At 42.4% G+C, this 23,729-nt stretch overlaps 1 protein-coding gene across 1 annotated transcript in view; it reads left to right on the top strand.

Moving 5' to 3' along the window:
• Cpvl (carboxypeptidase vitellogenic like) overlaps positions 1-23,729 on the top strand; it is a 209,638-nt gene that overhangs the window by 86,578 nt on the left and 99,331 nt on the right. The window contains exons 2-3 of the mRNA XM_004652772.2: positions 4,424-4,609; positions 11,471-11,589. Coding sequence (XP_004652829.2) covers positions 4,447-4,609; positions 11,471-11,589 — 282 coding nt within the window. The 5' untranslated portion in view covers positions 4,424-4,446. The remainder of the gene's footprint in view (positions 1-4,423; positions 4,610-11,470; positions 11,590-23,729) is intronic.

Below are 23,729 nucleotides of genomic sequence, written 5' to 3'. Positions count from 1 at the left end.
TTATAATCAAGTCCGTCTTTTCTAAGGCTTCTTGTTTCCCATCTTGTCAGACAAAGAAATCAGACCATATGAGCATTTAATGGAGTGTGGTCTATAATATCCTGGCCTTTTAGATCCAATTATTTTAGATCTGAATATTCCACAAATATTTGCTTATTACCAATTATGTACTTATGTGTTAGGGATTCTGGACATAAAGGACTACAAGTCTGATGGTTACTAGACTGCCATCTCACCTTTGCCTGGAGCTTCTAAGTGACCAAAGTAGGACTCCAGTTCAGCCTTCCAAGCTCTGTGGCTGCAGGAGATCAGGATATATCCTAATAGAATGTTAGGGACAGAATCAACTGTTCTAGAAGGAAATAAAACAGAACCTTATTCCTAGGAAACGCAGGCATCATAACCAGGTAGTATAAGGAATAGAGAACAAGTTCTTTCTTTTCTTGCCATAACTATCATTTATTCTACTTTAAGAAAAAGTAGAGAATCTACTCATTTTTCTATTATTATTTTAGAAAACTCAGAAATTGACAGAGCATAAAGTAAGGAGAAACTCCCACATAGCCAGTCTAGTAATCTTTTATTTATTTGTTTATTTTGCCTAATACGTCTCATATTTTTGTAGCAATCTCAGCAGAGATTTTCATTGCTGTTTATAATTCCATTATTATGAAAAGTAATTTGCTTATCTAATGTGTTATTGAGGGATGTTTAAGTTGTTTTTATTATTCTAAAGAATGCTGGGATTTTTTTTTTAATTTTAAAATTATCTTGGGCAATGGTTTCCCAATGTAAGATGTAGCAATTTTAGCAAATTGTGTACTTTAGAGCTTATGCTATTTGATCCTGCCAATATTGCTGAAGTTCATGTAGTTTTTGTTCCATTTCTAAGCATTTGTTAAGAGGACCATCTTGCCTGAATCTTTCATCTGCACTGTGAATAGTTCCCAAATTTTCATGTTATTTCAAGCAGGTATGATGAAATGTGTGCTTAATGGATTTGCTCAGCTTCTGTCTAGCACAGGATTTATTGGTTTAGAAAATGTGTGGTAAATGTTTAATAAATAAAACGATTCAGGCTAATTTAGGATAAGCAAAAGCATCTGAGAAGGGTGTTAAAAAAAAGAACAGTCATGATGAGGGCTTATGTTCACTGAGTAGCTGAGGGCTCCTGCCTGCAGAATGAGACTAGATGAAGTATGCTGTTATTTTAACACTCACATGGGCAACCGTAACTCCAATAATTATTTGATTAAATGGTAATGCGATTTACAAAATTGATTTAACTCTTACTTTTCTGCATTAACTTTATGTCAATTAAAACAAGACCAGTTTCACCTCTTTTTTGTCTTTACCAATTTTGAGCCAATCTCTCCTTACCAGGGAAGCCTTGTTCCTACAGTGGTTATTTAAATATTAATGGCTCCATTAAAAGGCGCTGGGGTTTGCAGCTAGAAGACTTAAGAAGTTAGATGACAGGACTGGTTTCTTATTGCAGCCCCCAGGGGAGAAAGGCCCTGCTTACTGAAAGAGTAGATTCTTCCATTATTTTTTAACACCACTGTGTTGTTATTGTTTTAATCGGAAAATAGAATTGTTGATTTCAGGCATTCTTTGAAAGTAGCTATGCTATTAAAACATTGGTATAACAAGTTCACATAATTAAAAACAATGTCTTAACAGTGCCATAGTGGCTGTTACCCTTGGGCATCTTAGGAACTTAATTTCAGTTTCTAAATTCATTTTGTTCTTTATTATAGTTAATAATAAGCCAAAAGCACTTTTAGCATTATACTGTATTTGTATGAACTTATTTACATTAGGCATAGAGAATTCTATTGTTAACCCTGAGAAACAAGATGAGGGTCATACATTCAATCATATTACAATTTTAAACCCTTATCTTGATGAGTGAATGTTGCTGAAAACCTTTATAAAATGACCACAAACAGTATTTTTATATTATGCCAAATTGGATCATGTTGAACATGGGGGTAATAGATTTTTACACATTGTGTCTTTTTAAGATGCTTGTTTGGCTTGGTATTTTAAAGCACTAAAAATCAAAAGCAGGCATTGTATTTGCATACTTGAATATTTCTTTTTACATTCATAAAACTGAGTGAGTGAAGAATTTTTTTCATTTCATGTAGATTTATAAAAGAATAATTTAGCTGTCTAGGGTAAGCTCAGTAATAGAATGCTTGCTTGGCATGTGCATGGCCCTGAGTTCCATCCCCAGCATGGGAAAAAAGAATTTAAAACTAAGAAATTGGATCACACTTAAGCAACAGTGGGGACAGAATAGGCCAGGATTGGGGTAGCTATCCCACGATGCCTGGGAGAGTTAGGATTATGGTGAGGCAAGAAAGGCACCTTCCTCAAATGGAAAATTTAAGATAATGTCACAAAAATTCAACAATTAAGAAAAAAATGCATTTTAAGTAATATTTGTAAACAATTCATGTATGCAAAAAGTTTAAAGAAAGCTATGATGGAACGAAAGTAAGTGGAAACTTTAGATGAAACAGTCTCTTACTACCTTTCACCCGCCCCTCACACGCTTCCCCCACCCATCCAGGTCCTACGTGTATCAGATCTAATTTCTGTGCTTTCATGTCCTTCACGAAACAATCTACTGAATTCAGTTTTCTTCTCTAAAATCATCTTGGCTTTCCTGGTGGAGTTATTAGGAAATTCAAGCCAACTAAAAGTACATGGAAGAGCCTATTGTCAACACAGTTACTATGTTTATATAATGCTTTGGGGACAGACCTTGCAGCTATTTTCTTTGTTTTTGCTCATGTGAGTGTGGTATGTGATGTGATGTGTGTGTGGTGTATGCGCATGTGTGTGTCCACTGCCCTACTTGCTTGCTATAGCAGGGTGTATTCGCCTGAGGTGGCAGGAGCAGATACCCTGCTCTATCGCCCTTCAACCCTTGTTACTGAAGCCCAAGTCTTAATTGATTTCTGAGCTTCTGTGGGACTGGAGTCACAGACAAGTGTGATCACCCTAGGCTGTTTTCATGGCTACTGGGGGTTGCACTCCACAGGCACCTCCGTCCTCTTCAGGCTCTTGCGCTGGCACAGGAAGTGCCTTTACCCTCTGAGCCATCTCTCCAGCCCAATGGTACATTGTTAACATATTATGATCAGCCACATGAATACTCTCAGAAGACATGATATTTGATGATTCTTGAAACGTTTCCTAACTTTTTGAGCCAATCACTTTAATTACTTTAAGTTTTATTTATTTTTAATTTTAGTTACTTATTGCATATGTGTATGTACGTATGGGTGTGCCAGAGCCTTTTGCTGCTGCACAGGAGCACCAGATATTTTCTCCACTTTTTGCATGCTTTACAAACACCTTTCATTGCCAAGCCGTCTTTCCAGCTCTATGAAATATACATATATATGTATATGTATGTATATATATCATACATATATATGATATATATTGAGATAGGGTCTTTGTCTAGCCCAGTCTGAACTGGAATTCACTCTGAAGTCTCAGGCTGACCTTGAACTCATACCAATCCCCTACCTCAAACATCCAAGTTCGGGGATTAAAGGCACACCATCAAGCCTGGCCAATTTTATATATTTTTTATGTTTATTCTCTTTTAAGATAGGATCTCATGTAGCCCAGGCTGTCCTTAAACTCACTGTGACTGTGAGGATGAAATCCTGATCCTCCTGCCCCTACTTGCAAAGCACTTGCCTGCACCTGATGGTGTCTAATCTTTTTCAGTTTACTTGTCAGTTGACCATAAGCAAATTGAAAATAATTATTTGAAATAGGATCCTCCATCTCCTCTTTCTTCTGTTTTGTTGTTGACTATAAAATTTGGTGATTACTAGAAATCCATAGTTTTTTGTTTTTTTTTTTAAGTTTCCTGCAAAATGCATTCATTAGATACCCTAGTTTCTTCTTTGCTCAAGCCATCCCACACACGGCAGTGGGGGAGCACCTTTCCTATTTCTCCCACCTGAGTTCTGTCACCTTCCACTGCTGGGTGCCCCGATGGGATCTTCCTGGGGCAGCTCAGCTTGACTGCTCTCAGTGCTTGGCCTCCCCTGCGGGAAAGTTCTCGTCACCGCTCACTGCTCAGTGACCGCTTACAGAGCCCTTGGTCCTCAAGGCTCTGTTTACTCCTTGATGGAATTTATATTCTAGGCCACATTTTTAAATATATGAATTGTTTTCCGGGTACATCAAAAATTCCTTGAAGAGTCGCTCTCCATATTGCTGAGGTCAGAACCAGCAGGCATTGGGTCTGTCTGACTCACAGCAAAGCTGCTCAGTAAAGATTACAGTATAAATTTTTGGAGCAAATAAATGAATCTCTTGCAGGTAAAAGGGCTAACCAAATAATGAATTTCAGTTCATTTGTGGAATGTGATTGCCTTTACCCTAGACCAACAAGGAGGGCTCAGTGCCATGTGGAAGGTGATCACTTCATTGATCCTGTTGACCGTCAGCCCTGGAGACGGACTCTTTCGTTCCCTTTACCGAAGTGCCAGGGTTGCTATGCCAGCCACCGGAGATGCAGGACAGCCGTTATTTCTTACCCCTTATATTAAAGCTGGGAAGATCAGTGAAGGTGAGTTTCAACCAGAAAACTCCTGGTAGATTTGTAATAATTTCCAAAAGCAATTATCTCTAGGACGAGAAATATATTTCAGTGTTTCAATTGTTTGACTTCAAATAGTAATGAATTGATGTCATGTGTTATCTGAGGTTTGGACTGAAATGAGGTTGTCAGGGCTGGATTATTTCTGTGGATGAGTTACAGCATTTCTATTATGTGGATATTTCTTATAGACCTTACAATTAGCCTGTGTGATCTTATTGCTGGGAGATTTGTAAATCTTTCAAGACAATTAGATCTGTATTTTGGTAGAAGAGGCTAATAACATAATCCATGTAATAAAATATGCAACTTCTCTGGAATAGGATGTATAGCTCTGTTTACCTCTATTGACAAAAGTTGGGACTGTTGACCAGGCCTTGAGGTAATCTATCCACTGAAACGGAGCATGGGAGCTTGATGACTTATGGTAGGAATTGAAAAATCAAAACTTTCCTTATCATCCAGGTACAAGGGAATTGTGAAAAGCAATCTTTTAAGCCAGTAACAATAATAGGATAATGTAGAGGGATTCTGGCAAGAGCAGGGACACCAGATTGGATAGCTCCCAAGGGTGAATGTGAATCTTCATTGCACAGGGATCTTACAGAAGGGCAGACACTGCTTGGTCAGTACAGGGTCCACTTCCTGAGGGCTGCCCTCCATCCTTCCTGCTGTGCCCTCCCCTTGTGTAACCCTCATAGCCAAGGCCTCAGTTTTCGTATTAGTATGATGGAGATTTAACAGCTGATCCAATGTACAGGAATATTCTAAAAATCCAAGGAGGAAAGTATGTGAAAATTTTATATCCTGTAAATTTCTTTCCAAATTTTAGTGTTTGCAAATGTCATTATTTAGACTGTGGATTTTTCCATGATTGTTAATAGAAGAATAGGCTTCATTTGGCATTATCAGAAATGTATGACCCACACCTACTCCTAATGCTTCTTTGTGCCTGGGTGAAGTCACTGTGGAGATAAAGGACTCCATCTTTCTGGACCTCAGTAGATCTCTAAGCTCCAAAATTCCGTGAAGAGACTACTTTGAGGAGTTGTTTCAAGAGAAGCAGAGAAATGGACTGGTGGCCATCAAGGAAGGGTCTTAAGGAAGGGACAGATATAATGAGTGACTGATGATGGAAAGGATGGGGCTGGAACAGGTGAGGAGACTGTGTTTAAGTAGGAAGACATGGAGCTGGCATTCGCTTAGAAGCCTGATGTTACCCCTAGTCACAGGTTAGGAACAGTTTGTGTCTGTGCAGCTAGTTGGTGGGTTAGATGGGATTGGAAATGTGCTATACTAGAAATTTTAGGGAAATGTCCATTTTAAAGATTAAAAATTAATCTAAAATAAAGGAAGCTTAAGTTAAAGCTTTTTTTCTCATTTGAAATCTTCTCACAGTCAGTAGGATGTCATTGTTTTGATCTTCTTTAAAATCAAGATATTCTTGTTTTAAAGGTGTATGAATCCTACTAACATGACTTTTTGAAATACACGTGGGATCCAGGTTCCCCATCTCTTTTCTAGAAGGAGAAAAAGCATTGATAAAGTGGTTAGTGTATTTTTAACAAGGATTCATTTTTACTTGGTATACATATGTCATGGAAAGTTGACTGCCCAAGCACATGGGCTGATTTTTTTTAAGGCTTATCTGTAGAGGCAGCACATCCTCATTACATCATTGCCACTGCAGTGGTATCTTACACAGCTCATCTTCCTTACAAAGTGGGTACTGATGCTCAGCCTCAGCTCATTAACAATAAACCAGAGCAAACCACTGAACTTAGAGCCAAAGGGGTTTAAGCTTAGCATTATCTTCATCCTACTAATCCCCATGTGAGGAAACAGAGGCCAAATATTACAGGATCTTCCCAAGGGGATGCAGGTAATAGAGATGATAAAGCTGACATTTTCCACTTTGTACTTTGCCTTCTGAAATTTTTATACAAATAAAATTTTATAATTTTTTTTATTTATTTGAGGGGGGGGAGGGAGAGAATGGGTGTGCTGGAGCTGCTTACTGCTGCAAATGAACTCCAGATGCATGCTTCACTTTGTGCATGTGGCTTTCTGAGGGGATGGGGAATCAAATCTATGCTAGTATGCTTTGTATCTTTAATCATTTCGCCATCTTTCTAACACCCACTTGTTGCAATTTATTACAATTTGTTTACTAAACTTGTGATCTTCTGAAAAGAATGCACATATAAAAATTAAATTTTTGGCTGGAGAAATAGCTTAGAGGTTAAGTCACTTGCCTGTGAAGCCTAAGGACTCAGGTTCAATTTCCCAGTACCCATGTAAGCCAGATTCATAAGGTGGTGCATACATCTGGAGTTCATTTGCAGTGGCTGGAGGCCCTGGCTTATCTATTCTCTCTATGCCGGCCTCTTCTCTCTCTATCCCTATTTCTCTCCAACAACAAAAAAAAAGAAATATTTTTTTAAAAATAAACTTTAAGGAATAAAATTAATGTGCTAGGTCTGAGGTATGTGTGCTGAAATTTTAAGAAGGAAGAAAATAATAATAATAGTAGCAAAATAATAATTAATTTAGCAATCATATTCCCATTACCTAGCTGATTTAAGGTTGTGGGTAAGATTTGGCTAAACAGAGGAAGGTCTGCATACATAATGAATGAGGAAGACACCTTAAGCAAAGGCATTAAGTGAAATAGCCCTGGTGGGTGGGTGGGTGTCCCACAGAACCGACTGCGGAGAATATTTTGTGGGATCCATGTGCATGACTGACCCTCTCCCTCCAATTCCCATTTCTCCAGCTAGGAGCATTCTTTGTTTTGGGGAACAAGCAGCAGGTACAGATTCTAAGCTTGATTTCCTGTCCTTTGCTACCATGGGTAGACCTTCACCCAATGAGTGTTAACATTTAAGGCACTAAACTGATATAATGTCACAATGTAAAGTTGTGACTTTCACTCTTTGAAAATGATGTTAGTGGCAGATCCAAAAGCTGGTACATCTGGATATGCAAATGCAGCCCAACAACATAATTAAGGATAATTTTATTCATGTGCTTTGCTGGAAGTTCAGGAAGCTCTGGACAGATGGTCAGCTTGGTCTCCTAAATCCCTTTTGTTTACAGAACCTGTTAAAGCTTTCAGAACGTGAGTTTTATTATCACAGTGAAACATTTTAGCGATAAATAGTTCACAGAAAAACAAGGGGAATTTTTTTTAATCCCCAATTAGCTTGGCTTAATTTTATGTGATTGTAATTGGATGTTTACTTTCTCTGCAGCTAGGACTTTTTGGAACATACTCCATGCAAAAAGCAAACAGTATATTTTTTACAAAGTTTAAAGAACATTTTGCTCTTGGGTTCTATTTATTGTTACTTGTTGACTGAGAGTGTCTTGTCTGCACTGGGAGATTCCAGTGTTTGTGAACCTATATGCACCCCTGATGAGCTGGTTCAAATCCTGCTTTGGCCACACTTCTCATTTTCAAAGTGTTACTATCACAAGCAACTGGTGACAGCAGTAAATAGCAAAGTGGAAGTGAGATCACTTCAAAGCAAACTTTTTCTTTTTAAAATTATTTTTAAACATTGGCATGGTAAGTCACAGCGCCAGGAAATACATCTTTTTAAATATAAATCTAAGAAGTTTGTTTTCCACTTTCCATGAATAGATTCTCAAGGAAGGATGAACAACTCATTTAAAATATAAAAAAAAAATCATGGCAGTTGAAAGATTGTTTAATAATTTTACTGTGATTCTGTGAATGGGAACTTAAAATGTGAAACAGGGCTGTACGCTTGTGGAGTAGAGCAAAGGCCTTCTAAGTTTCTAAAAATATTGGCAGGGTCTGTCTTCCTTAAGTTGTTTTGTTTAGATAAGCCATCCCTGCTACAATGTCAGCATTGGCTGTTCATTCATTTCCGCACTCATCTGCCCATTCATTAACAGTCATTCATTAAAAAGTATTTATGAAGTGTCTTCAAAGGGTGAATCAGCTTGCTATGTCCCAGGGGTTGTAAGGACTAAGACAAATTTCCTGCTTCCGTTCAGCTCTGGCAGGGGAGGGCAGGGGTAGGAAGCACCTGAGTGTGAGGTGCCAGAGAAGCAGCCTGGGCACCTGGTAGGCAATGAGCTAGCCCCTGCTTGGGTGCAGACCAGCCAGCGGACCCCATGCTGAGCCGGGCTGAGACAGATTGATTCAACCAACTCTCACCCATATTCCATTCCCTCCATCTCCTTCCTATTACATACTTTCTCTTTCTCTCATTATACTTTGACCTCTCTCATTTTTCTCTGTCATCTTTCTTGAACCCTCTCCTGCCCATTACCTCTTTCTGATCTGTACCTCACCATTTCCAGTCCAGCCTTCCGTTTTTACTTTTCACCCTTTTTGGGGGGAGGTGAAGAGGAGAGAATGGATGTGTCTTTTCTTTTCTGAGATTAACAGTATTTCTTTAGCTATCTCACAAACCTGTTATGGACTGTCAAATCCTGCAGTGTGATCTTTGGGGTGAGAGTAGGCGGAACGTAGAGGGAAACCGACAGCTTGAAGGAAGAGTGGGGCTCATGGTAAGGCCACACACACCACGTTGCCTTCCCTAGCCGCCTCTCTCTTCTTCGGACAATCTGCCCCTTTGTCTTTTCTCTTTGCTATTTTGGGTGAGGTGTTTATCTGTTTTCTATTGCCATAGCTGAATATCACAAGCAGAGTAGTTAGGAAATAATGATTAATTTAGCTCCAGTTCATAGTGGTTCTGAAGGCTGGAAAGTTCATGATGTTTTGGTTGGGACATTCAGACACAAGAAGAGGGACAGGTGCTACTGAGAGGATAATGGGAAGAGCCCCTGCATTCTGATTAAGAAATGCTGCCCGGGGCTGGAGAGATGGCTTAGTGGTTAAGCGCTTGCCTGTGAAGCCTAAGGACCCCAGTTCGAGGCTTCATTCCCCAGGACCCACGTTAGCCAGATGAACAAAGGGGTGTACGTGTCTGGAGTTCATTTGCAGTGGCTGGAAGCCCTGGCGTGCCCTCTCTCCCTCTCTCTCTCTCTCTCTCTCTCTCTCTCTCTCTCTCTCTCTCTCTCTCCCCCTCTTTCTCTCTCTGTCTGTCGCTGTCAAATAAATAAACAAAAACAAACAAAAAAAGAAATGCTGCCCGGAAGAAGTAGGCTGAACCATAACAATGCGAATCTGTCAGACTTCTAGGATTCTTTTGTAGGAGCGGTGCAGAAGCCAAGGAGAGCCTCTCTCGCATTGGCTGGAACTTTATGTCCAGCTGCTCCCCACCGGGCATGCTCATAAGCATCTTTATTATTCCTCACTTCACAGGAGAGAGAGTTGAGGTAAAGTGACTAGCTGCGAGACAGTTAAGATTAACCTAGGTCTGCCTCACCAGGAAGTCCACATCCTACCTTGTCAGCCCATTAAGACCCCGCCGGCTGGTCCCTGTCACAGTTCCCCGCTGCTTGCTGGTCTTACATCTCACAGGCGGTAGTGGCTGCGCTTGCTACGTGCGGCTTCTCCGTGCAGGTCTGGATGAGGCCTGTGTTTGCGTCCACAGTGAGGAGTATACCTTGCACAGGTGAGAAGCTGCAGTATGGGGAGGGGCCCAAGACTGGCGGGAAAACCTGCTGGGATCAGCCGAGTGTGAGGACAAGGAAGTGTGTTCTAGAGGCGCTTACCCTCTAGGCAGGCCTGCCCATTTCCAAAGAGGAACTTGTGGCCTGGAGGCTGTGCTTTGCTGGGAAAAGTGTGAGGACCAGCCCAGAACTGTGCACTGATTTCTGGGGATCTAAACATCATGGCTGATTTTGCTATCAGTGGAACAACAGGTGCGGGGCTGGGGAGAGATGTTCCTGAACCCTCCATAGTGGGCCTGTTTAGTTAGCGACATGGTGACAACTGGGCCCATGTCCTTCATCTCCACTCACGGACTTCCCTTCACACTTCCCCTGCTGCTTCCTCCCCCATGTCCTGCTGCGGCGAGCTTGAACTTTCGGTTCCTTTCCCACTCCTTTCCTGGTCACTACTTCTCCCGCCACTCCCTGCTGCTTACACCTTCTGACTCAGCAGCTGGGAGGTCCCTAGCACGTGGGGGAGAGGCCCTTCCTGAAGCCCGGCTGCTGGTACACGTCGCAGCTGTATGTCCTTGGGCAAGCTACTCAACTTTCATGTGCTTCACTTTTTCCAGAAGTACAACTGAGTTATATAACTATGCCTCTCGGGAAATGTACAGCATTTTCATGTTAGCTTCCGTTAGAATTATTTCTCCTGGACTGCCCAACTGCCTACATGTGCCCCTTTCTTGTTGCCTGTCTCTTTGCTGGCATAACAAAGCCAGAGTCCCTCCCCTTTCAAGTGTTCTACTGTCTGATTTTCCTCCCAGAGTAGCCAAAGTCACCCCTGGGCTCACTGCCTGTCTCTTTCTGCCATCTCCAGCCACTCGGTTCCCCTAAGCGTCAGTCTCCTCCCTTCAAGGGATGTGGCCGGCTTGGTCTTCCCAAGACTGCTTCCTGCATTTCACCGCCTCCCCTTTATGTGTAGCACAGCATGAATATTTGGGATTGAATAAGGCATGATGATGGGTGTGATTTATTTTTTTTTTCCTTCTTAAAAAGCAAATCTTATATACCTATAAAATACAGTTTGATCCTGGCCCCCTAAAGGCTTCAGGTTTCACCTGTCCTTGGTATCACTGTGAACAGGAAGACATGGGAGCAGACAGCGCAGACCTGCCTGAGGTTCCTTCTCCAGCTGCTGGTCCAGACTTGATAGCAGGAGGAAGCCTTGCCTGGAATCGGCAGGCTCACAAGTTATATTTCTCTAATCCTTAGACAGATTCTGTTTCTCTTCACCAGGGCAAAAACTGAGCTTGGTCGGTCCTTTCCCAGGACTGAATGTGAAGAGTTATGCTGGCTATATCACAGTGAACAAGTTCTACAACAGCAACCTCTTCTTCTGGTTCTTCCCGGCAAAGGTAGGCAGCCAGGCTCCAGCGGGGCCCTGAGCCCACAGGAGTGTGCGCTTCTGCGCTAGGACATTGAAATGGCAGCCTGTAGACCCACAGGAGTTTTTTGGTGTTGTGTTTTGTATTATTCGTGAACAAAGTCGTAAGCTTCATCTCCCCTGTCCCTCCCTTACACCTTGCAACTCCAATAGTTTCCAACTGCTGTCACGTCACATGTTCTATTACCACCCCTGCTTCAAAACCTCGACTTCTCCACAAGGTATTTTTTTAACAGTTGTTTAAAAAATATTGTCTAAAAATAAGTACTTGCAACTCTGCCTACGTGGTATTCCTGATTAGTGCAGGAAATGTTTGTGGAGGTGAGGGGAAATCCAACTTTTGAATTTCTTGTAGCTTTTTTTGGAATATTAACACTCCAAAGCTCTTCCTGCTCCAGTCTTCTTCCCATCTTCCAGTTATTTCATTCTAAAAATACTTGGAAGAAATAAAAAATATACTTGTGGCACTGTGGGCATTATGGAATCCCAAAGAAGAATGAGTGTGATACTGCTGAAGGTGACACATTTGTGGAAAAAAGAAAGAAGAAAGAAAGAAAGAAAGAAAGAAAGAAAGAAAGAAAGAAAGAAAGAAAGAGGTTGGTCGCTATTGTTATCTATAGCTCCACTATCACATCCTACTTACCTGGCCAGGCCTCTGTGAATGCAGGTAGAATACCTTTGAGTATCACAAGTAAATTTAGCTCATTTCCAGATCACACAGTTCTTGTGCATGAACAGGACACTACAGTTTGGGGTGACTTGGGGGAGATTGGTAGATGTTCTGAGATGCATAAACACATGCTCCTCTACCTCACCACAGAGTCATTCTCTGTTTTCATCTGCCAAATTGGATTTACTGTAGAAGCTAGAGAAAGCATAGGAAATGCTGTCTGTGTGGAGTGTGTTCATATTTGCATATGATTTGCATATGACAATGTTGCATTGGTAAATTGCTTAATCCAGGGTCATTTTCAACTTGAATAGTTTTTTATTGGTACTGTCATATTTTCTTGACTTTCATTTCATCTCTCCTCACCACATGACCTCTGACAGTTCACCTCAATGTAAGTCTGTGCTTGGGAAGGTGGGGGGGGGGGATGCAGAGTGGAACAAGTGAGAAAAGGAGAGAAAGGAATTCTTTCTGGTTGGGCACACAGTCATTTTGGACTCTGGAAGTCTTTTCTGGACTATGGCAAGTTTCACATTTATTCCTCTTACCAATGAGTGAAGTGAGTGAGGCACACAGAGCAAACCATTTGAGAAGATGTAGAGAGGTGGGAAGTTCAAGGTCAGCCCCTGAGCCACAGTGCCTTCTGATTTGCCTCACTTGGTGGAACCCACCTGGTAACCAGAGGCTCAGGGAGACTGGCAAGCTCCCTGGAGTTGCGGAGGGTAGGTAATGTGTGCCAGAAGCCAACAGGAAAAAAACAAAACAACAACAACAACAAAAAAAAAAAACCCAAAACAAAAAACAGCTCAGCTATCTTAAGGAGAATTCATGTAAATGAAGTGTAAGATATAACCTCGTTTTAACAGGTGCAGATTTTTATGTACTTTTAAATTTTATTGTACTTACTTCAAAACTCAGATTTATACTCAAATCCTCAACTGATTAAAATATTTCTGGGGCATCTTATTATACTTATTTCAATACTCAGATTTATACTCAAGTCCTCAACCGATTTGAATATTTCTTGGGCATCCATCAAGTTTGCATTTTCAGTATCATCTTAGTTAGACAGTCCAGTATGAAGCATCAGAGAGACTTGGGGGTTGGAAAGCAAATGCAAAGAGGTGAGTAAACAAGTGTTGAATAAAGAAATATACACAGATGGTAAAGCTGGTTAATCCTTATTGGATTCTATGTGATTTTTTTGTGTGTGTGTTGGTGGTGGTTAGGGGTTTTTGTTTGTTTGTTTTATTTTTAATTTTTTGTTCATTTTTTTTATTTATTTGAGAGTGACACAGAGAGAGAAAGAAGCAGAGAGAGAGAAAGAGAGAGAGAGAGAGAGAGGGTGCACCAGGGCTTCCAGGCACTGCAAACGAACCCAGATGCCTGCACCCTCTTGTGTATCTGGCTAACGTGGGACCTGGGGAACTGAGCCGTGAACCAGGGTCCTTAGGCTTCACAGGCAAGCACTTAACTGCTAAGCCATCTCTCCAGCCCTGTTTGTTTTATTTTTAAGATAGGGGCTCATGCATCCCAGACTGGCCTTGAACTTCTGATATAGCAGATTATGATCTTGAACTTCTGATCTTCCTGACCTCATTTCCCAAGTGCTGGGATTGCAGGCATACACCACCATGCTGGGTTTATATAATGTTAGTTCTCATGCATATTAGGCAAGATGCTACCAACTTAGCTATATCTACAGCCAGTTGCTCTTCATCTATATGATAAATTTAATTAATTAATATTTTATTTAATTATTTACTTGAAAGAGACAGAGAGTGAGATAATGAAGCAGAGAGAGAGAGAGAGAATGGGCATGCCAGGGCCTCTACCCTGCAAAGGAACTCCAGACACACCTGCCACCTTGTGCATATGACTTACATGGGCACTGGTTAATTGAACCTGAGTCCCTAGGCTTCAGAGGCAAGTGCCTTAACCTCTAAGCCATCTTTCCAGCTCATAATGTATATCTGTATATTATATAATATTGAAATTGGGATAAACATATTTACTTCCAAAAGCACTTATTTCTTTGTGGTTAAAACATTTAGTATCCATCCTTCTAGTACTTGTAAAAAATGTATTGTATTACTGGTATCCATAGCCACACTACTGTGCATAGAAGTAGAATTTACTTCTCCTAACTATAATATAGTACCCAAGAGATGAAAATTGCAAACTATTTTTTTCCAGCCCTCCCTAACCTCTGCACTCCCCAGCCTTGGGAAACCACTGCTCCGGCCTGTCCACAGCTCCTGGTAACAAAGTTACACACACTTTCATCAAAAAGAAATGCCTAGAGCAGGAAAACCCCAGTGGAAGGGATATGTTGTCCCCTGCATTTATGCAGGGGGTGGTAGCATGGTGGTGTAGACAGGTTCCTGTTGCTGAGATGAATATCTAATCCAGGAACACAGTTTAAGCTTACAGGTCCAGGGAAATTCCATTAATGGGGGAGAAGCTGGCTCCTACTCAGAAATCCAAGCAGAGAGAGTAAACACCATCAGCCAGGAACACTAAAAAGCAGCAAGTCCCCAGAACTGCAAACAGGGTCCCAGAGCTCAGACAGCTCTTACACCTTAGGGCTGGGCCCCAGGATCTTCCCCCAGTGACAATCCTCCATCAAGGCAGCTGGTGATCCAAGTTATAAGCTTGGGTAAAACACCTGAGTCCATGAGGGATATACATTCAAACTTGCACAGATGGGTTTCTGGAAAGACAAGTGAAATTCTGAGGGTCAGCTTTTGTAATCCTGCTTGGTCTTTCACTAAGACCTCTAGTGGCTCAGTTTCTATCACCCTGACCTTCCTTTCACTTTCCCCCACATCCACTCCCACTGGATTTGGTCCTTTCTCTTCTGCCTTGTTATGTATATCCACCAGGAGGTTTCTCACTGACTTCTGGACGTTGATTCTTAAGTAATGATCCAGATTTCTGAAAATGGTAATCAACAGGGAGGGAAAGTTAGGCAAAAACAAATCCAAGGACTGGTTTCTCTTTCTTATTGCTTCTCAGCAGGACTGATCCGGAGTGGCTCTACCTAGAATGTGGGTCACTGTACAGATGCTCTTGAAAGGGATGCAGATTCTGTGCATACCACAGGCTTCAAGGCTGAGGTCTGATGCCTCTTGCATTAATCCATGGCCAGATGGCTTTTTGGAAACTTTCACCCTAATGAAAAGTTGTCTGTGCAACCTCAGACTGGACTATGTCCCATTGGGACCATTCTTATAGCCAGAAGCATGTCCTACGATGACACCAGAAGTCCTGATCATGAGGCCATCACACCAGAAAAGAAGATTTTGAAGTGCAGGGCTCTATTGGAAGAGACAGGCAGGCTTCTGGGAGAGGGACAGGGCTTTATAAAAAGGCCATACTATGGACAGGTGTCTCCATCAGGCAGCTGGGATAGATCATTCCAACACCTCACTGAAAAGCCCACATGTATAGTCAGGTATCTGAGGCTTCCAGCTGTAAATCCTGGAAGAGAGCCAATTTGGGCAGAGCAGATACAGCCTACAGGGAGAAGTCGTGGTCACCAAAATGAGGGAAGTACCTTTCATTTGGCAGAAATATGAGTTCCTTCTCTGTCACAAGGAAATAGCTGACATTGTCATCTGGAGAGAAATGATCCCTTAAAAAAAATGAAGGTAGAGAAAATAGAGATCAGGAAGGATGCCACACTGTAATATCCTCTGAGTAATTTTCTGGGATGCTGTTCCTCAAACTACTGTTGTTTTCCTGTTATTTCTATGATAATCCCCTGTTATTGTATACAAGTCAGTGCATAATGAATTCCAGAAGTCAAAATTGGTGTGCAGTGGGAATACTGCAAAAGAAATGAGTAGGCTTTCTGCCTGGGATGAAAGTATAATGAAGCCAATAAAAACTGCAGCAACTAGAATGGCTATTGTTAAGTGAACATTGACCATGTGCTAAGTCCTCTGCATTTTGTTATTCAATTCTTACGAGAACCCCACGAAGAAGGAATTTTCTAAATGAAGAGGAGGAAGGAGAAAATAAAAATCATCCTGAAGCTACCTGAGTACACATGGATAGCAAAGGAAGTTAGAACTAGGTCTGTGACCAAGAAGTCTTTACTCTTAGCCATCATGTGTAATAGTGGTTCAAAGCAATAGTATCTTGGATTAGACAAGCTTGGTTGCCAATTGCAGCCCCTCTATATAAGCACATTTAACAGCACTGAGCATTGGATTTCTGAAGAACTTCTGAAGAAAAGAGCTTTCTGACAGAGGTTTTGAGACAAAAGAAATAATGCAGCAAATCCCTAAGAAGAGCCTGGCATGCAGTAAGTTCTGTTGTCTTATTTCATTGTGATCATTATTATAATCATTACCTTTGATGGCACTGACACAAATATTGTGCCACATTGAACCAGTCATGATTTGGGAGCTTAAAGGAAACAGAGGGAAATTTATCCTCAGAAGAAGGACCTATAATCACAAGCCAAGAGTGAAGATTCATTCCTCCCAGAAAAGGAAATTATCAAGTGAATCTTTGATTTGTCATGTTTATGAAAATGAGACATTGTAAGGGTGAATAGTTTTCTTCAAATTTTATTTATTTAATTTGAGAGAGAGAGGCAGGGAGAGAGAGAGAGAGAGAGAGAGAGAGAGAGAGAATGGGTACACTAGGGCTTCTAGCCACTGCAGATGAACTCCAGATGCATGGGCAATCTTGTGAATGTAGCTTATGTGGGTACTGGGGAATCAAACCTGTGTCCTTAGGCTTCATAAGCAAGTGTCTTAACCACTAGGCAACCTCTCCAACTCTGGAATGTTTAGTTTTAATTGTTGTCATCTTTCTGATTGGAAAATGGTGTCCAGTATTTGACTTTGTCTTACAGGAACATAAGCATCGTGTGCTCATTTAAGTGGAACATGAAGATCAGTCACCTCAGGTGTTCATACCCCGAGCAGGAGACGGCATTAGGCTAGTTTGGTTCCTTACTCTTCTGGCAGACTGGCTGGTTCCTGGAGTTCCCATTTCTGCTTGGTCTCTGTGAAAGGGCTGCACATCATAAGGGGCAGCATACATAGAAATGTGCACTTAGTATCCTGCATATCTGGGAACCAGGAATACCAAAGTGGCATAGGATTAGGCTGCCATGGCACTCTGGACTTGGCCTCCAGTGAAGGGGAAGGGACAGGTCTGAGAATCCTTGTCAAAGCAAGTTGTTGGTAGAAGCAAATGTGCTCCAAAGTGTTCCCAGAAGCCACTAGAATAACATGCCCGGCAGGGAAAATATAGAATCAGGTCCACTGGACCAATACCGGGTGCCGGGTGTATCATCTCCTCTAGGTGTCAGAACTCCTTAGAAACAGGCTGTGTGGGAGAAGACGGGGATGCCCGTCGGTCGTAGCTGGGAGCTTTCTTTCTAGGAAGTAAAGGCAGATGCTGCAGCTCAGGTCAGCCGCACCCAGCACGGGCTCTGAGGCCCAGCAACCAGCATTTCTAATGCACTCCACGGTCATCCCAGGGAAGCTCGTCAGTGGACTTGATCTTTGGAAATGAGAACTGGAGATCACTATTTAGGGTTTCTACTCTGGGTTTGTAATTCCTTTAACTTAGGATAGGACACTTCTCCCTGGGGCTGTTTTCTTGTATTGAAGTAGAGTTGTTAAACCTGGTTGGTACCTAGGGTTCTATCCCAGTCAAGACAAGCTTCAATATGCTACCTGTGTGCCTTTTGTTCCCCTTCTGAACAGAACCACAGCTGGCCTTTGTGGAACTTATATGTAGCAGAAATAAAGGCACTTGACCTCCTGCCTACATTATACAGGTTGGTGCTGCTTATAGCGCGGTCTCGAACCTGTCATTCAGAGGGATGCCAGTGCCATGTTGTGAGAATATAAACAAGCTGTTTGGAAGTGAAGTGCCCACCCACCACTCTAATCTTGGGGAAGACACCATCATCCCCTTAAGCCTTCAGATCACTGTGGCTCATAGATCTAGTTGATTTATCGGCTGAAACCTTACAGGAGGTCCTGAACTCGTGTCGCCCTACCCTATGTCCCTACATCCCTGACCACAGAAAGCATGAAGGACAATATGTTATCATTGCTGTTCTAAGCCACTCAGTTTTGGAGATGCATCACTGAGCTCTGGATAATGAATGAAATGTAGCCTCTTCTCTTGTTCCTTTGTTTGTGTCTAAATTATCCTGTGACAACAGTTATCTCTGAGCCGTGAGGGATAGAAACCTAGGAAATGGTGACTAGTGTGCAGGTCGTGTATATAGGAATGTTTTTTTTTGTTTGTTTGTTTTGTTTTTTTGCCCCCCTTTCAGCTTCAACTTACTTGCCCCAAGACAATAGAGCTTTAAGCATTTTCCTATTAAGTAAACAAGATGTTGTGGTTTGTCAGTAGAGGGTGCTGGAGGGCCATCACAGGACAGAGTTGGCTTCTCTTGGTGTTCCCTGTCCAGTGTTTGGTTTTTCTGAGCCTCGCTGCCCAGGTTAAGTAGCATCCCTGTGTGTGGGAACAACCAGTGGTCACCTGCCCTAGTGTACCCAGACCACCAAGGCCGTCTGCAGCCCTAGCTGTGCCCAGGAGATGGTCTGACCGTGGCCCTTCCAACATGGATCCCAAGCCTCCCTGCCTTGCCCAACAACAGGCACCTCACAGTCAGCCTCTCTGCAACCCTTTCACTAAGCTTGGTTGGATTTGGGCCAGACAACTCAGGGAACTTAGCTTCCAGCCTGGCTTCCACCATGCCCTTCATTATAGGCTTGGCCATTCATGTGCACTCTCCTATAGCCCCGTGTGTGTGCTAAAGTTCTGTTCACATATACTTATGGTTAATTCCCTTTTGGCATTGTGCATTTTGTACTAAGTTTTCTCTGTTCTTTGGTGCACAGGAAGCTACCTATCATATTGGCCTTGGGTCACCATCAGGTTGGGATCAGGCCCTCTGGCATTTTGGCCTCATTTGGACCCTATGGGGCCTGTGATAGCTGCCCTGCCCATGGCCATAGCAAACCCAGCAGCCTGGAGCAGTGTTACAGGCCAGTGTTTCCAGCCAGAAATGCTGACTGGTTAATTACAAAGTGAAAATGATCTTGTGGATTTGGTTTTATGACTGGACCCCAGATAGATATGGCCACCCTTTTCTTGCTTTCCTGCTCAGTATTAGGCTGGCCTAAGGAGCCAAAAACTTTCCGGAAAAGCCTTAGGAGCTTGAGCAGCCAGTTTTTCATCTCAGCCCTGCTCTGCTCAAGCCATATAGCATCACTCATCCTCGTTCTGTTGTGCAGAGCCTTCCTCCACACACTTGGCCACATTGACAAACTTGTGGTTTCCACACAGTTCGCAGGGATTCACTCATGGTTCTTGTACAGGCATAGTGTAATGTACCCAGGTTGGGTCAGCTGTTTCTCCTGATCCAATCACAAAGGCTGAAAGTGCTGGGTCATGTGATATCAGCATGATCCATGGTCCTTCCCCATGATGATGGATAATCAGTTCTTAAGAAGGAGATGGGGGTCAACAGATTTCTGTTTAAATATTTATTTGAGAGAGAGAAAAAATATGTACACCAGGACCTCTAGCCTCTGCAAAGGAACTCCAGACACATGGGCCACCTTGTTTATCTGGATTTATGTGGGTCCTGGGGATTCAGTACCAGGTACTTAAGCTTTGCAGGCAAGCACATTAACCATTGAGCCATTTTTTCCAGCCCTCAACAGCCATCTTCAACTGTATCTGGTACAGGCAGCTGCAGATTCACTGGTGGGCAACCATAACTAGAGATACCCCAAGCAGTCTTGGTTTATCTTCTTGTTGCTAAATATTTAAGGCATTAGGGGGTCTGAAAGAACAGAGGCACCTGAGACAAAACAAAAAAAAAATAGCTAAAAATGATGTTATGTACATCATGACTTTCATAAGTATTTTTGAACTCTACAGAGTACTTCTTGTACCCTTTCCCTTTTAGAGAAATAAAATTTTCAATTAGAGAAGAAAGTAATGACTGATTTCAGCCATTTTCTTTTTACACATTTAGAAGCAGAAATAAGATTCCTTCTCCCTCATGCATACTGCCTCCCTTTCTCTCTGTACTGCAGTGTTCTATGGGGTTGTGACCAAGAACCTGGTGGGAAGGTTAGGAGAAGGAGCGGAGCTGCTGTAATGTTGTAATAGGGACCCAATTGGTCAAGACGATGCGAGGGAAGAGAAATGATACAGGAGGCCAGAAACAGAGAACGAGAGGTAAAGGAAGACCTACTGGGTGTCGACACCAAGCACAACAAGCAAATTTCACTTGAAACACACAGATATGCAAGTTGTTCTCCTATATGTGCAGAATTAAAATGGTATTATACAGCTATTTAACAAGTCCAGTCACAAAACGAATTGCTTTAAATAAAGCACTTTGCCTTGATTAACACCATTAATGTAGCAGCTGCAGCAGCAGAGGAACCAGGGTCTGTGTGGCAAAGGAGGAGTCCATCCAAACACACGTGAGGGATTTAAAGACATTTGCTTGGGGTACTAATGACATCAATTAAGGTAGAACATATTACTTAAACCAAACAAATGATCAGTCGCTGCATATAGGAGTGTGAGAAGGCCTTAATGAATTTACGAGTTGCGCTTTGCATGTTAAGCAGTCTCCCGCTTTGTTGAGGGCAGTGGTTCAGCTGCACCCCCCACCATGTGCAATGCTCCCACCAGCGTGTGCGGCTGGAGCTATGTACTCCGCTCTGGGGACTGGCACACACTTGTCTGTTCTGTGTGCCCTCCTGCTCCAAAGTGCTTCCCAGATGTGTGCTGAGGTAGATAAATAAATACACACGTGTGTGCATGTAACACGTGCATACAGCATCTATAATGTCAACAAGGTAAACACATATGTGCATGTGTAAGTGTGTGTGCCGACCAGAGAATAATTTGGAGTGTCACCCTCAGGGACACCTTCACACTCTTTCCTATTGGTTAGGAGATTTTCTGTGAGGCTGGATTAGCTGGCCACCAACCTCCAAGAATCCCCCTGACTATAGCTCCCCACCCCAGTGCTGGGGTCGTAGGTGTGCATGTGTCATTTCATGAAAGTGCTAGGTGTGGAACTCAGGCCCTCATTCTTGTTAGACAAGCTCGTTACCTCCTGACCTCTTTCCCCAGCTCTATATACACAATTAAAAAAATAATAATAGTACAGCCTATTTCTATTTATGCATTCACTCAGCAACACACTCTAGAGTATATTACCATATTGCTGGAAGTACTGACGTTGATATACCTTTCTCCTCAGCCCCATTATGTTGATTCACTATTTGTGTCATGTACAAATACAAGGTGATGTCTACTCTTTGTCTCTGTCTTGTCCGTCTGTGGCCATAATGCAGAGGAGGGTCTGGGGTCTTGTCTGATAGCAAATAAGGGATGCAAGGAAGACTTGGAGCATAGGTGATGCTATCTACCCTGGAAGGCAACAGGGCAGGTCAGTACCAGTTTACTTTTCATGAGTTTTGCTTCCTTCACACAACAATCCATGAAGACATGGAGTATATTTATCCACTCACTCTGTGAATAGGCAATGGAATGGGCTGGTATGAGAGGTAGTGACATTGTCTTCTGCAAAAAGTCTAAAGGCAAAGATAGCCTGCCTCCCTCATGGTGCATGAACCCTGAGGAAGGAGTAACTGAAGTCATGAATTGACCACCAGGGGTCACCAGAAGAACTGAGAAGGTGGCTGCCGCAGTGCCTTTCTGTCTTTGTCCGCCTCCTCCCCTTTCTTCCTTCTTTATGCCGGGGTGAGGGGGTGGGGAACAGAGTCTCCCTTTATAGACCAGGCTGGTCTTAAATTCCCAGTTCCCCACCTCTCAACCTCTCCGGCGCTGGTATTACAGGTGTGCACCACTGTGCCCAGCTGCCACAGTTGTTTCCTGCTTGTAGAGAGGGTCCCAGGTGCCTGGAGCCATCTTTTGACGTTCAGTGTCATCTCCTGCCGGCTAGACTCCTCACTGGAGGGTGGAGGACTCCATCTCTTCTTTAGTACTTGGAACATCGGTGTCTCTTCTTTTTGATCATCAGTTCTTGCTGTATATAGAATATATAAACACATATATAGTATATAGCCATCTTAATTAAATAAATAACTTTACTAGTGGGGGATCAGTCATCTATCAGATCTCCACTCTCAGGCTACCACCCTCAAAAGACTTGTGAGTCCCTAGTCTAGTGTTCCTCTACCCATCTGTCTATTTGTGTAGTTACTAATCACCTGTCTTCCAATTCACCTTAAAAGAGATCAAAGCTGACACCTAAAAAGATGTCCCGGGCACTTATCTCACAGATGCACATATATCTGCTGTCTACATACATTAAACTGTCGCCTGAAAGTGGCATCACTGTTATTATTTACATTTTCAAGCATAGGATACTGAAATGCCCAGGGACACACAGCTATAAAGTAGCGTAGTCAGAATTCCAGTCCTGGTAGTCTAGCTCCATGTTCCCAACCACTAAGCAGCTTTCCTGGCCATGACTAGAAGTTATTCTGCAGCTCTAGACAGTGTCCTATGCGTATCTATGAGATGTGCTGAATTAATACATTGTGGTAAATGCATAGAACATTATACCATTTGGCCAAATGGTTGTATGCATTGCTGCTAACCCACAGCATGTTTCTCAGTGAATGTATAAATAGAAAGAATTAGATTGCACTATCATTATCATCATCATTATTATGACTATTATTACTTAATTGTGCCTGTAGGACTGGGGAGAGAGGTCACTGGGTAAAGTGCTTGCTAACAAGCATGAGGGCCTAAGTTCCAAACCCAGCACCTTCCCTGGAAGGTGAAGATTGGAAGACCCTTGGAGATTGATGGCCAGCTAATCTAGTCTGATAGATGCATTCCAGGCCAATGAGAAACTCTATCTCAAAAAGAGCGTGAAGGCGTCCCTGAGAATAACACCCGAAATAGTTCTCTGTCCTCTACCTGCGCTCACATGTGCACCCACCATCACACAAAAACATACATGTGCACACACAACACACACATACAAAAATTAAGTTATGCATACAGCATATACAACAATACAACACATGTGTGCATGTGTGTGTGTGTGCAGAATGGAGAAAAATGTGGACAAGTAAATATCTCCATGATCAACTCTAAGGAATAAATTGGTGAGGAAAGAGATTTTAAAATATATTGAGAAAAAACATAATTAAGAATAAGTACTCTCAGCTGGACTTGGTGGTGCACGCCTTTAATCCCAGCACTTGGGAGGCAGAGGTAGGAGGATAGCCGTGAGTTCCAGGCCACCCTAAGACTACATAGTGAATTCCAGGTCAGCCTTGGCTAGAGTGAGACCCTAACTTGGAAAGAAAAAAAGGACTGTCTTTAGAATATAGTTTTGAGGAAAGGTTTTAAAGCTTTGGGAAAGAAGTAACTGTACTAATTTT

This window comes from Jaculus jaculus, chromosome 16, assembly GCF_020740685.1.
Source record: "Jaculus jaculus isolate mJacJac1 chromosome 16, mJacJac1.mat.Y.cur, whole genome shotgun sequence".
Lineage (NCBI taxonomy): Eukaryota > Metazoa > Chordata > Mammalia > Rodentia > Dipodidae > Jaculus > Jaculus jaculus.
Note: the sequence above shows the minus strand (reverse complement) of the source record. Positions and strands in the feature narration are given on the sequence as shown.